Raw genomic sequence first — 13,938 nt, forward strand, 5'->3', positions numbered from 1 at the left:
AAATGTGTTCTATATGCACCTACTGTGTACTTCCTCTTTTAAAATTGTAGTTAGCAAGGTTACAGCAGTAAAGTCTTGCATTTTAATTCAGTGAAAATGGTTCTGATAAATTACCCCTTTAAAGTAATGCCCACTCCAAACTAACAAACACTTTAGAAGGGGAACACACACTACTTTTCTTAACCAATTAGAATTATTTGAGTAAGATAAAGATCTAATAGTTTCTTCTCTGTTGTATATTTTCTTGCAGCAGGATGTGCTTCCATATAACTGCAATATTTATTATTTAAAATAGAGGTTACATATATTAGAATTATCTTCTATACTTATAAATCATTGAAAAGAAATGCATTCTCTGGAGACATTGATGTGGTTTGACCATGGGTATCTAGGGACATTGGGCTTGGGATATGTGCTGAAATGAGCGGACGTACCCAGCTCAATCTGGTTGCCAGCGATTTTCATGCCCTCACAGCACAGCCTTGGGGACTTCTTTATGTACCACTCACGCTCTGTGCTATTTTAATTGTAGTCAGGACTGAGAATGGACATGAGGGTCCCTGCTCAGTTTTTTGGGATCTTGTTGCTCTGGTTACCAGGTAAAATGTACTAAAATTGGAATTTCACTGTTACAGGGAGATTTGTGTTGACTGGCGTTTGGGTAATATCCTTTTCTATCATACTTACCTATGTGGATATTCATTATGTCTCTACTCCTAGGTGCCAGATGTGATGTTCACATGACCCAATCTCCATCCTCCATGTCTGCATCTCTGGGAGACAAAGTTACTCCTACTTGCTGGGCAAGTCAGAACATTAGCAGGTATTTAAGCTGGTTGCAGCAGCAACCAAGGAAATCTCCTAAGGTCCTGATCTACGGTGCAACCATCTTGGAAGATTGGGTCCCATCAAAGTTCAGTGGCAGTGGTTCAAGGGCAGATTATTCTTTCACCATCAGCAACCTGGTGTCTGAAGATTTTGGAACTTATTACTGTCTACAGTATCTTCATTTTCCACCCAGAGTAATACAAGTTTTTACATAAACCCCCATGGAAGCAAAAATGAAAGGCTAGATGCCCCTCCTCTTTAGTCATTCACTGAAATTGTTTCTCATATGTCACAGGACTTTTAGCAAAGCTCATGGACTTTTAGCAAAGTTCATGGAGAGTCATTTGTTTTGACAGAAGAAGCTAAATAGTCCTTGCTGTATCCTATCTTCCTCCTCATCTCCAGCAATACAGAGTACCAATGACTTTCCTGTTTTAACAGAGGACACAGTCTTTCCCTTTGAGTTATAACCTCAACTGTAACTCATACAAAATAGAAGAAGTTTCTGTAGACTTCCCAAGCAATATTACATAAATTAAAAAATGTTAATGTCAGTATTTAAGGGGAAGAGAAATATTTCATCTTAGTGGAAAGGATTCTTAGTTTTTGTTTTTGTTTTTGTTTTTTTGTTTTTTGTTTTTCAGAAATGCTACAGCACATCTGTCAGAGAAAGGGAAGACTGCTTGACTATCCCACTGTGATGTCTCTTGAAATTTCAGCAGTTAGTCCTGATGTTCCCAGCTGTCTGCAGCACTGCACATAGTATTCTTCCGAATCTTATTTTCACAGCTCTGCTTGCAATAATGAAACAACAAATTCCACACATATTACTTTTAATCCAATTGCATAAATTGGAATTCAGACTTGCCTACATAAAATTGTAGAGAATAAAATACTGTTTTAAAGATGATTCCAGAAGTTGTATTACTAATGAATTGATTTCTTAGAGCATAGTTTTCAATACAAATAAAACACCAAGACAACAATAGAGATTTATATTCCATTCATTTTTATTTTTGAGATTGTATATGCATAAGATCTATCTCCTATTTCATTTTAAAAAACTATTATTTACTTAATATATATGAGCATACTGTAGCTATCTTCAGACACACCAGAAAAGAGCATCAGATTCCACTATAGATATTTGTGAGCCACAAATGTAGTTGTTGGGAATTGAACTCAAGACCTCTGGAAGAGCAGTCAGTTCTCTTAACCACTGAGCCATCTCTCCAGTCCTATTTCCTATTTCCTATTTCTTTATGATACCCCCTCATCTATCCACCTGTCTGTCCGTCTGTCTGTCTGTCTCTCTCCCTCCCTCTCTCTCCCTCTCTCTCTCTCTCTCTCTCTCTCTCTCTCTCTCTCTCTGTCTCTCTGTCTCTCTCTCTTCCATCTCTCTCTTATTAGGCTAAGTTTTATTTATTTTTTATTAATTTTTTTGTGTATTTCACTTCATGCACTACAACTACATAATTTGTCTCTCCCTTCATACCAGCGATGTTCTACCCTCGAACACTATCCCCTCTCTGAGCAAAAAATTCTTGTCATGGGAAGCTGTAGTAAATCACAGTGTATCCCACAGTATACTTTCTTTGATTTCAAATGTTTATGGCAATGACTTCTTGGCCTGGTATAAGAGGACTGTGGATTCTGCGTCTCTGTCAGTATAGCAACATCACTGGGACTCCTATTAGATACCCTGATGTTGTCCTCTGTCATGGAGATTCTGTTGTTTTCTATTTGTAGGACTTGCCCCATGTGCACTCCAGCAAGTCTTCGATAGTGTAGATATTTGGTGGTCCAATTCAAAACTATGGATCTAGGCCTGAGGTTATCTTATCTGGTTAATCCTGCTGTCCCATTACCAAGCCCTTATTGTAGGCTCACCAGCTACCTCTTCAACCAGTGCATCACTGCCCAGCAGACAAGAGGCAGGGTCAACTCTGCTGTGCATAAGACCTTGGGGCTGGCTCACCTGCATTCCACACATCCAGGGCCAGTTCTAGGTGAGATTCAGGGCCTTTTTTCTCAAATGCTATTGCAGGTAAGTGTCAGAGCCACCTCTCTTGCCCTCATGAATCCCTTCAGGCCAACTCTCCTGTCCACTGCCAGTGGCAAAGGCAAATGGAGGGGAGGCAACATTTCTCTCACTGCTCCCACAAACATCAGGACCAGCTCTCCCACACTCGCAGGCTTAGGGCTAGCTTACATGCAACCCTTGTATGCTGTAGTATGCTGTCCATGTGAGGTGAAAGATCTGCTCTCTGGAATGCTGCAGCAGGTAAGGGACAGACCCAGATATCTGATGGCCTTGCTGCCTGATTTTCTGCCTGCTGTAGGTGGCACAAGGTGGAGTAGACATCTCTTCTTAGCATATGGCACTACGTAGCAGAGAAGTGGCAGTACCAGCATTCCCATTACCTGGCCAGCCCTCAGGTTCAGTTTTTCTGCCTCCTTCCAACATGGCCAGCTCTACTCTGCTGCCCAGGTCAGATGCAGTGGCCTGCTGTCCTGCATGCTGCAACTGAAGAAAGGTAAGACAAGCTCTCCTGCTTTCATGAGCTTAGCACCAGGTCTCCAGCCCACCATAGGTGGTAAGGGTTGAAGTGGGTGTCTCTCATTCATGCACTGAACAGGAGATAATTGCTAAGGCAAGTTCTTCAGTGCTTGCTTGTATGCTCTGGGAAATCTCATCCACAACTCCTGCAATATGTGGGCCTAGGCTTTCCTGAATACTGCAGTTGGTTAGTGCCAGGGTCAGCTTTTTTACTCTCATGTCCCTATAGCCAGCTCTTCTACAATGCCCAGGTGAGAGGTGGGGCCAGTTTTACACAGCCCTCAGATGTCAACATGCCCCCAGAGCAGTAGCTGAGACCATATCTTTGGTCATAACAGACTCTACTGCTACAGGAACAGAGATCCAGACATGCCCCCTGATGGCAACACAGTCCAAAACTCCTCCATGGTTCCAGGTGGCATCACACGCTAATCACCTAAGGATGTTTCTCATAACCCTCCAGTCTCTAGTTCTGCCTCTTTTCTTTGTGCCCACATTCTTCTGTTTCTTCTTCTCTTCATTACTCTACCACTTTATTGTTTCTCTTAATAGTGTCTGAGGTCTCTGAGTGTCTGCAGTTGTCTCAGGCATGGTCTCAGGAATGCTATGCCCTTTTCATGCATTCTTGTTCAAGTCAGGGATCATCTCAGACATGGTCTGTTCTCTAAGACTGCCCAGGGCTAGACTGGTGGTCATTTATATTTAGATCTTTGTCCTGGCCCCATGCTGCAAGTCTGGTGGTTACTTTCTGCATGTTTCTTGCTCTGTTGCAAGAGTTGCCTTGTGCTATGGCTGTCATTCATTCCTGAACAGGGACCTTGGACCTAAGTGGGGTCTTATAATTTCCAGATCCTCATCCTTCGAGATTGTCTCAGCCTGCTGTCCTCCAATTTGGTTGTCTTCTCAGGTTGGCTGCTCTCAGGGAATCCAGATGTTCATAGGACAAACCATTGACCATAGACATAGCCTTTCTTCTCTGCCACCTACTAACACACTTGTGACACAGAAACAACATTGGCAATGCCTCTAGGAGTCAGGAATACATAACAACCTTGATTATTCTAATTTTATACAACATAGAAATCAAAAGATATAATATCACTTTCTAGATTATATATTTTCTTCATTTTGCTGTCCATTTATTTTACACTTAAATTCCAGACTGAGTTTCACAACTTTTGAAACTCTTTCAACGATATTAGTGCATCACATTGAGTTTATTTGCAAGTTGGAGATGATAGACATTTATGGTACTAGAGAAAATGCCCAATAGTTAAGGGCATTTGATTGCTTGATGTGTGTCTGGGTATAAGTCTCACTTACAAGGTGACACATTGCATCTCACATAATAATAGTGGGAGATTTCAACACTCCACTCTCAGAAATGGACAGAGCATAAAAATGGAAACTAAGCAGAGAGACAGTGAAACTAACAGATGTTATGAACCAAATGGATTTAACAGATATCTATAGAACATTTCATCCTAAAACAAAAGAATATGCCTTCTTCTCAGCACCTCATGGTACCTTCTCCAAAATCAACCATGTAACCTATCATAAAACAGGCCTCAATAGATACCAAGAAGATTGAAAGAATTCCATGCATCCTATCAGATCACCATGGACAAAGGCTGTTCTTCAATAACAACAAAACAAGAGAAAGACCACAGCCCACATACACATGGAAGCTGAACAATGCTCTACTCAATGATAATTTTAGCACAGAAGAAATGATAAAAGAAATTAAAGACTGTTGAGAATTTAATGATAATGAAGGCACAACATATCCAAACTTATTGAACAGAAAGAGAGCAGTAAAAGAGGAAAACTTATAGCTCTGAATGTCTCCAAAAAGGAACTGGAGAGAACATACACTAGCAGCTTGATTGCACATCTGGAAGCTCTAGAACATAAAGAACCAAATACAATGAAGAGGATTAGACAGCAGGAAACAATCAAAATCAGGGCTGAAATCATTGAAAAAAAAAACAACCTATACAAAGAATCAACAAATCCAAGAGCTGGTTCTTTGAGAAAAACAAAAATATAGAAAAAAACCTTTGGCCAGACTAACCAGAGGGTACAGAGAGAATAGTAAAATCAGAAATGAAAAGGGAGACATAAGAACAGAATCTGAGGAAATTTAAAAAAATTAACAGATCCTATTAAAAAGCCTATATTCAACCAAACTGGAAAATCTGGGTGAAATTGAAATTTTCTGTAGAGATACCAGGTCATAAAGTAATATCAGGATCAGATAAACTGTTGAAACAGTCCCATAACTCCTAAAGAAATAGAAGTGATCATGAGAAGTCTTCCAACTAAAAAAAGTCCAGGACCAGATAGGTTTAATGCAGAATTCTATCAGACCTTCAAAGAAGACATAAAACCAATACTCTTTAAACTATTCCACAAAATAGAAACAGAAGGAACCCTATCCAATTCATCCTTTGAAGCCACAATTATAATTATACTCATACCTAAACCATACAAAGACCCAACAAAGAAAGAGAACTTCAGACCAAATTCCCTTATGAATATCAACATAAAAATACTCAAGAAAATTCTTGCAAACCAAATCCAAGAACACATCAGAAGGATTATGCACCACCATCAAGTAGACTTCGTCCCAGGGATGCAGGGTTGGTTCAACATATAGAAATCCACCAATTTAATCCACCATATAAACAAACCCAAAGGAAAAAAAAAGCACATGATCACCTTATTAGATGCTGAGAAATAATTTGCTAAAATTCATCACTCCTTCATGGTAAAAGTCTGGGAAATATCAGGAATTCAAGGCCCATATGTAAACATAATAAAAGCAATATACAGCAAACCAGTAGCCAGTATCAAACTAAATGGCAAGAAACCTGAAGCAATCCCACTGAAATCAGACACCAGACAAGTCTACCAACTCGTGCCATACCTACTCAAAATAGTACTAGAAGTCCTAGTCAGATCAATTAGACAACAAAAGAAGGTCAAAGGGATACAAATTGAAAAGGGAAAAAGTCATTGCAGATTCTATGATAGTACACTTAAGTGACTCCATAAATTCCACCAGAGACCAACTAAACTTGAGAAACAACTTCAGAACAGTGGCTAGATATAAAATTAACTGAAACAAATCAATAGCTTTCCTATACTCAAAGAATAAACAGGGCGAGAAAGAAATTAGGGAATTAATGGCCTTAACAATAGTCACAAATAATATAAAATACCTCAGTGGGACTCTAACCCAGCAAGTGAAAGATCTGTATGAAAAGAACTTTTAGTCTCTGAAGAAATTGAAGAAGATTTCAGAAAACGGAAAGATTTCACATTCTCATGGATTGGCAAAATTAATATTATAAAATGGCCATCTTGCTGAAAGGGATCTACAGATTCAATGTAATTGCCATCAAATTGTACTCAATTTTTATAGAGTTAAAAAGAGCAATTTGCAAAATCATTTGGAATAACAAAAAGCCGAGGATATTGAAGACTATGCTCATCAATAAAAGAACTCTGGAGGATTCACCATCCCTAACTTCAAGCTGTATTATAGAGCAATCGTGATTAAAAACTGCATGGTATTGGTACAGAGACAGACAGATCAACAGAATAGGACTGCAGACCTAGAAATGAATCAACACACCTATGGTCACTTGATCTTTGATAAAGGAGCTAAAACTGTTCAGTGGAAAAAGACAGCATTTTCAACAAATGGTTCTCCTTCAATTGATGGCCAGCATGTAGAAGAATGCAAATTGATCCATTCTTATTTCCTTGTACAAAGCTCAAGTTGAAGTGGATCATGTTTCCAGCTACATATGGGAGCATCAATGGGAGGAGAGGCTCTTGGTCCTGGGAAGGCTTAATGCCCCAGTGCATGTAAGTGCCAGGACAGGGAGGTGGGAATGGGTGGGTGGATGGGGGTAAGAGGATGGAATTGGGGGTTTCCAGTGGGGAAACCAGGAAGATGGATAGCATATAAAAGGTAAATAAATAAAATAACCAATGAAAGACAAACAGAGAAAGCAGAATCACAAGAAGAAATGAAAGTGTATAGAGGACACAGTAGGCACAAATCTGTGACTCAAGCAAGAGTTCTATTGGAGGAACTAAGGGATGGGAGGACCACAGGCTAAACCTGTTAGCTCTGTCATTCTTATACTCAGAGAAAGGCCACAACATGTATACTCCTTAACACCATTGATGGCGTTTAATGTTCTAGTGATTGTTCCCATCTGGCATGCTGGGACTTGAGGAGAAGCCTATTCTATCCCTCTATATGTCAGAGACTAGGCTAGTCTGTAGATCTAAAAAACAAGAAATATAACAAATCAGGGAACCAGAAGCTTTGCAGTTTTATCGGGTCCCATTTGTAGATTCTTGACTTTAGAGAATGAGCCACTATTTTTGTTGTTGTTGTTGTTGTTGTTGTTTTTGTTTGTTTGGTTTTTTTTTTTCAGGAAATTTGCCCCAGTATCCATGTGTTCGAGATTCCTCCACACTTTTTCTTCTACTAATTTGAGGGCATCTGTTTTGATGTGGAGGTCCTTGATCCACTTGGAGAGGGACCAAGTACAGCTTTGTACAGGGTGATAAGAATGAATTGATTTGCATTATTTTACATGCTGACCTCCAGTTGAACCACCATCATTTGTTGAAACTGTTATCTTTCTTCCATTGGATGGTTTTATCTCTTTTGCTGATCAAGTGACCATAGGTGTGCATGTTCATTTCTGGGTCTTCAATTCTATTCCACTGATCTAGCTGCCTGTCTCTGTACCAATACCATGGAGTTTTTAAATCTATTACTCTGTAATACTGCTTGTAATCAGGGATAATGATTCCCCCAGAACTTCTTTTATTGTTGAGTATAGTTTTCGCTATCCTGGGTTTTTTGTTATTCCAAATGAATTGGCAAATTGCTCTTTCTATCTCTATGAAGAAGTGATTAAGAATTTTGATGGGTATTGCATTGAATCTGTAAATTGCTTTTGGCAAAATAATTATTTCTACTACATAAATCTTGCCAATCTATGAGCATGGGAAGTCTTTCAATCTTGTGAGTTCTTCAATTTCTTTCTTCAGAGACTTGAAATTCTTGTCATACAGATCTTTCACTTGCTTGGTTAAAGTCACACCAAAGTATTCTATATTATTTGGGACTATTGTGAAATGTGTCAATTCCTCAATTTCTTTCTCAGCCTATTTATCCTTTGAGTAGAGAAAGGCTACTGATGTGTTTGAGTTAATTTTATACACAGAACTTTGCTGAAGTTGTTAATCAGGATTGGTAATTCTCTGGTGGAACTTTGATGTCACTACCACATCATTTGCAAATAATGATATTTTGACTTCTCTTCCAATTTGTATACCTTTGATCTCCTTTTGTTGTCTGATTGCTCTGGCTAAGATCTTGAGTACTATATTGAATAAGTAGAGAGAAAGTGAACACCCATGTCTAGTCCCTGATTTTAGTGTGATTGTTTCAAGTTTCTTTCCATTTAGTTTGATGTTAGCTACTAGTTTGCTGTATATTGATTTTACTATGATTAGGTATGGGCCTTGAATTCCTATTCTTTTCTGGACTTTTACCATGAAGGGGTGTTGAATTTTTTCAAATGCTTTATCAGCATCTAATGAAATGATCATGCAGATTTTATCTTTCAATTTGTTTATATAGTGGATTACATTGATGGATTTCCATATATTGTACTACTCCTGGGATGAAACCTACATTATCATGATGGATGATCATTTTGATGTGTTCTTGGATTTGGTTTGCAAGAATTTTATTGAATATTTTTGTGTCAATATTCATAAGGGTAATTGGTCTGAATGTCTTTTTGCTGGGCCTTTTTGTGGTTTAAGTATAAAAGTATTTATGGCTTCATAGAAGGAATTTTGTGGTGTTTTCTCTGTTTCTATTTTGTGGAATAGTTTGGACAGTATTTGTATGAGGTCTTCTATAAAGGTCTGATAGAATTCTGCAGTAAATCCATCTTATCCTGGGCTCTTTTTGGTTGGGAGACTTTAAATAACTGCTTCTATTGCTTTAGGAGTCCTGGGATTGTTTAGATGTTTTATCTGTTCCTGATTTAACTTTCGTACCTCATATTTGTCTAGAAAATTGTCCATTTCCTCCATTTTTCCAGTTTTGTTGAATATAGACTTAGTAGTAGGATCTGATGATTTCTTTTAAATTTCTTCAGCTTCTGTTGTTATGTCTCCTTTTTCATTTCTAATTTTTATTTTAATTTGGATACTGCCTCTTTGCCCTCTGGTTAGTCTGGCTAAGGGTTTATCTATCTTGTTGATTTTCTCAAGGAACCAGCTCCTGGTTTTGTTAATTATTTGTATAGTCTTTTTTTGTTTCTACTTGGTTGATTTCAGCCCTGAGTTTGGTTATTTCCTGCCTTCTACTCCTCTTGGGGGTATTTGTTTCTTTTTGTCTTATAGATTTTTGGTGTGCTGTCAAGCTGCTGACATATGCTCTATCCTGTTCTGTTTTCTAGGCACTCAGAGCTATGAGTTTTCCTCTTAGCACTGCTTTCATTGTGTCTCATACATTTTGGTATGTTGTATTTTCATTTTCATTAAATTCTAAGAATTCTTTAATGTCTTTCTTCATTTCTTCCTTGACCTAATTGTCCTTGAGTAGAGTCTTATGCACTTCCATTTATAAATGGGCATTCTGTCATTATTGTTGTTATTGAAGGCCAGTCTTAGTCCACGGTGATCTGACAGAGTGCCTGGAATTATTTCTACTTTCCTTTATCTGTTGAGGCCTATTTTGTTACTGGTTATATGGTCAATTTTGGAAGAGGTGTCATGAGTTCCTGAGAAGAAGGAATATTTGCTTTTTCATGAAGTGTTTCATAAATATCTGTTAAATCCATTTGGTTCATAACTTCTGTTAGTTTTTCTATGTCTCTGTTTAATTTCTGTTTTCATGGCCTGTCCATTGATGAGAGTGGGGTCTTGAAATCTACTACTGTGATTGAAATCTTCTTCTGTGAAGTGCAATGTATGATTTGAGCTTTAGTAAGGTTTGTTTGTTTGTTTGTTTATTTATTTATTTATTCATTTATTTTTTTATGAATGCTGGTGCCCTTGTATTTGCAGCATAGATTTTTAGGAATGAGAGTTCACCTTGGTGGATTTTTCCTTTGATGAATATCAAGTGTCCTTCCTTATTTTTTGAAGACTTTGTTGAAAGTCAATTTTATTCGATATTAGAATGTTTTTTCCAACTTGTTTCTTCATTTCTTCATACCATTTGCTTGGAAAGTTGTTGTTATTTTTGTTGTTGTTGTTGGTTTTTGTCTTTTTTTTTTTGCCTTTTACACCGAAGTACTGTCTGTCTTTGTCTCTTAGGTGTATTTCCTGTATGCAGCAAAATGCTGGGTCCTCTTTACGTATCCAGTCTGTTAGTCTATGTCTTTTTATTGAGGAATTGAGTCCATTGATGTTGAGAGATATTAAGTAATAGTGATTGTCACTTCCTGATATTTTCATTGTTAGAAGTGGAATTATGTTTGTGTATCTCTCTTCTTCTGGTTTCCTTGCAAGACAATGTTTATATACCTTCATAAATGGCAGATTTTATCTGTAGCAGAGTCCCATTATGTTCTCTTTACAGAACAAAATATTTCTACTGGAAGTTCTGTTTAGAACTTCAGGCAATATATAATGTAGAAGGATTCCTACAAGAGCAAATGAAGGTTTAAGTCACTTTCTTCTCCTTTGCTTTTCCCATAGAACTATACCAATGAGCACATTTGCATACTTTTCTGTAGAGGCTCATTCTAACAAGTCTGAGATTGATTAGGATTCCTAAGGTCAACTTCTTAATTTTTGTTTCATGTTTTTTCCCCCTGAGACAACTAATGGTTTGGATCTTACACAAAAATGATCAACCTTCCTTATGCTTTTTACTATAGTTTTACTAAAATTCTTCCTGTTGTGGTGACCCCTAAACCATAAAATATTATTTTACTCCTTCCTAGCTGTAATTTTTGCTACTAATATGAGTCATAAAATAGCTATCTGATCTGTCTGATGTTTGAAAGGCAATTCCTGTGGGGGTTGTGACCCATAGATTGAGAAACTCTGCCCTCTAAGGAGAGAGGGAGATGAAGAGATCTGTGGAGGGAGGGTGGTCACTGCTTATTACAATACTTCTCATCCATGAACCGTCAATATGTATCATGGCAGCTATTGTGCTCCAGGATAGGCCTGTATGTTTAGACATGTGACTGCGAATAATGATAGGATGCTTAAAGATTTATGTTCTGGTGTTAAGCCAGCCACTGATAGAAGAGTATGGCACAGATGAATTCCAAGATTTTTTATGATTTGTAAATCTGCTTTTTCAGTGAACTACTTTTTAGAATATACCCCTGTGATGATTTGACTATACTTTGCCCAGGGTGTGGTACTATTAGGATGTATAACCTTGTTGTAGTAAATGTGGCCTTGTTGGAGGAAATGTATCATTATGGGATAGTTTTAAGACCCTTATCCTAGCTCCCTGGAAGCCAGTCTCTTTTTTTGCCTTCAAAACAAGATGTAGAACTCTCAGCTACTCTACACAATGTCTACTTAGATGCTGCCATGCTCCCTCCAACTTGATGACAACAGACTGAACCTCTGAATCTGTAAGCCAACCCCAATTAAATGTTATCTTTATGAGAGTGGCCTTGGTTATGCTGTCTGTTCTCAACAGTAAAATCCTAACTAAGATATCACCCAAACTTTGAACACAATTAGTAGGAAATAAATAATAAAGGAAATAATTGTTAGATACTTTCCTATCTGTATATTAAATAATATTTATCTTTATTATACTTTTATTATCCAGTGGCAATACTGGATATCCAGTGGTGATAACCCAGACTCTGCTTTCTCTGAAGGCTAGCCCAGGAGAAGCTGTTTACATAGCCACAGGTCAAGTCACAACCTCCCATAGAGTGACAGAAACACATTTGATTGGTACCTTCAGATGTCAGATTAGCGTCAGCTCCTGAGCTCTAGAGTTTCCCAGGAGTTTCTTCACAACCAAGAAACACTCAGTGAGTCAACAATCAATTTCATACAGCAAATCATCTGAGTAGAGCCTGAAGTCTTTGAAGTTTATTGGCACATGCATGCTGTGTCTATAATGATACAGTGTACAAATAGTTCTTGCTTCAGATGGCCTTGCCACCTCACCTGTTGTTAGTCTGGGGAGCAGTATAACAAGTTTCCCCAATATGTGTAGGAGGATTAGACTGAAGGACTCAGAAAAGAAGATTAAACTTGAGAGTAGAAGACAAGAATAGCCTTAGGTAATCCTTAAGGACCACCTGTCAACAACTACATTATTTTATTATATAAGAAGCAGAAACAAGAAGAGATTTTAAAGAATTAAATCTCCAAGTGCCCATCAAATTCAAAGTTTAAAAAAATGACATTATTGATGAAGTGAGCAAAGGAATTCTCTACTTAAAGGACAGTAGACAATTTACATTCTGTGGTCCCCAGGGACAAATAGTTTTTCTGTAGCAAGTGTGTTTCTCCCAGACCTGATGGAGGGTCCCAATAGACTCTGAGACTTCCTGTGTTACTGACCTGAACCGACACTGCAACTGTCTCTAGACCTATTATAAGTTGCTGATTTGCATGTTACCAGAGTGCATCCTCCTTAACCAACAGATTCTTAGCTGGCTGTGCAGTCTCTGTAGGAGTCAGTCCCAGTCAGGACATAGTATGGCCATGAAGACGCCTGCCCAGGCATTGGCAATTTGGTTACTCTGGGTCTCAGGTAAGTTGCACAGAATAAAATATTTCTTCACTTTAGAATAGTCAATAATTCCCTTCCAATAAAGAGTAACCAAATATAACATTGTTAATTGTTATATTTGTTTTATTTTTCTATTGTCAGGTGCCAGATGTGATATTCAAGTGACTCAATCTCCATCCTCCCTCTTGGCATCTCTAGGAGAGAGAGTCACTATCACATGCCAGACAAGTCAGAGCATTAGCAATAACCTAAACTGGTATCAGCAGAAACCAGGACAAGCTCCTATGCTCTTGATCTATTATGCAACCAGTTTGCAGACTGGCATGCCATCAAGGTTCAGTGGCCAATATTCTGGGAGAAGTTTCACTCTAACCATCACTAGCCTGGAGCCAGAAGATATTGCAAATTATTTTTGTCTGCAGCATTACAGTGCTCCTCACACAGTGATATAAGCCATGACATAAACCACTTAGGGAAGTGGAAATCTGAGGCTGTTTTGCCCCACTTACTCCTCCTTGTTTGTCTATGTGTTCAGTAAGCTTTCATGTCAAGAAGTGGTTATGCTAGAAAGTGCTCAGATATGTGTATATTGGCCTTTCTTTCTCTGGTTCTCTGACAGCATTTGTGTATCTATATGCAAATTGCTTATGTGTGTCTGTTAACCATATGATCCTTCAATAGATCTAGAAAGTTCAACAGAAAAAGATGCTGATACTCCAAACTGCCTGAAGTGCATTACAGGAGAGGCTTAAGACTTCCCTCATATGGTTTA

The 13,938-nt window shown here is 38.2% G+C and overlaps 1 non-coding gene and 2 gene segments (V, D, J or C); 2 read left to right on the plus strand and 1 right to left on the minus strand.

The window, feature by feature from the left end:
- Positions 1-544: 544 nt before the first annotated feature.
- On the plus strand, positions 545-1,043 carry Igkvl9 (immunoglobulin kappa variable like 9). The segment is given in 2 exon segments: positions 545-599; positions 721-1,043. Coding segments are annotated over 2 exon segments (378 nt in total).
- Positions 1,044-4,294: 3,251 nt separating this feature from the next.
- LOC120102716 (small nucleolar RNA SNORA17) lies at positions 4,295-4,426 on the minus strand. The gene has a single exon (XR_005504321.1). It is a non-coding gene; the product is annotated as a small nucleolar RNA SNORA17 (small nucleolar RNA).
- Positions 4,427-13,081: 8,655 nt separating this feature from the next.
- On the plus strand, positions 13,082-13,621 carry LOC108349283 (immunoglobulin kappa variable 1-39-like). The segment is given in 2 exon segments: positions 13,082-13,187; positions 13,308-13,621. Coding segments are annotated over 2 exon segments (366 nt in total).
- Positions 13,622-13,938: the final 317 nt, after the last annotated feature.

This window comes from Rattus norvegicus, chromosome 4, assembly GCF_036323735.1.
Source record: "Rattus norvegicus strain BN/NHsdMcwi chromosome 4, GRCr8, whole genome shotgun sequence".
NCBI classification, from domain to species: domain Eukaryota; kingdom Metazoa; phylum Chordata; class Mammalia; order Rodentia; family Muridae; genus Rattus; species Rattus norvegicus.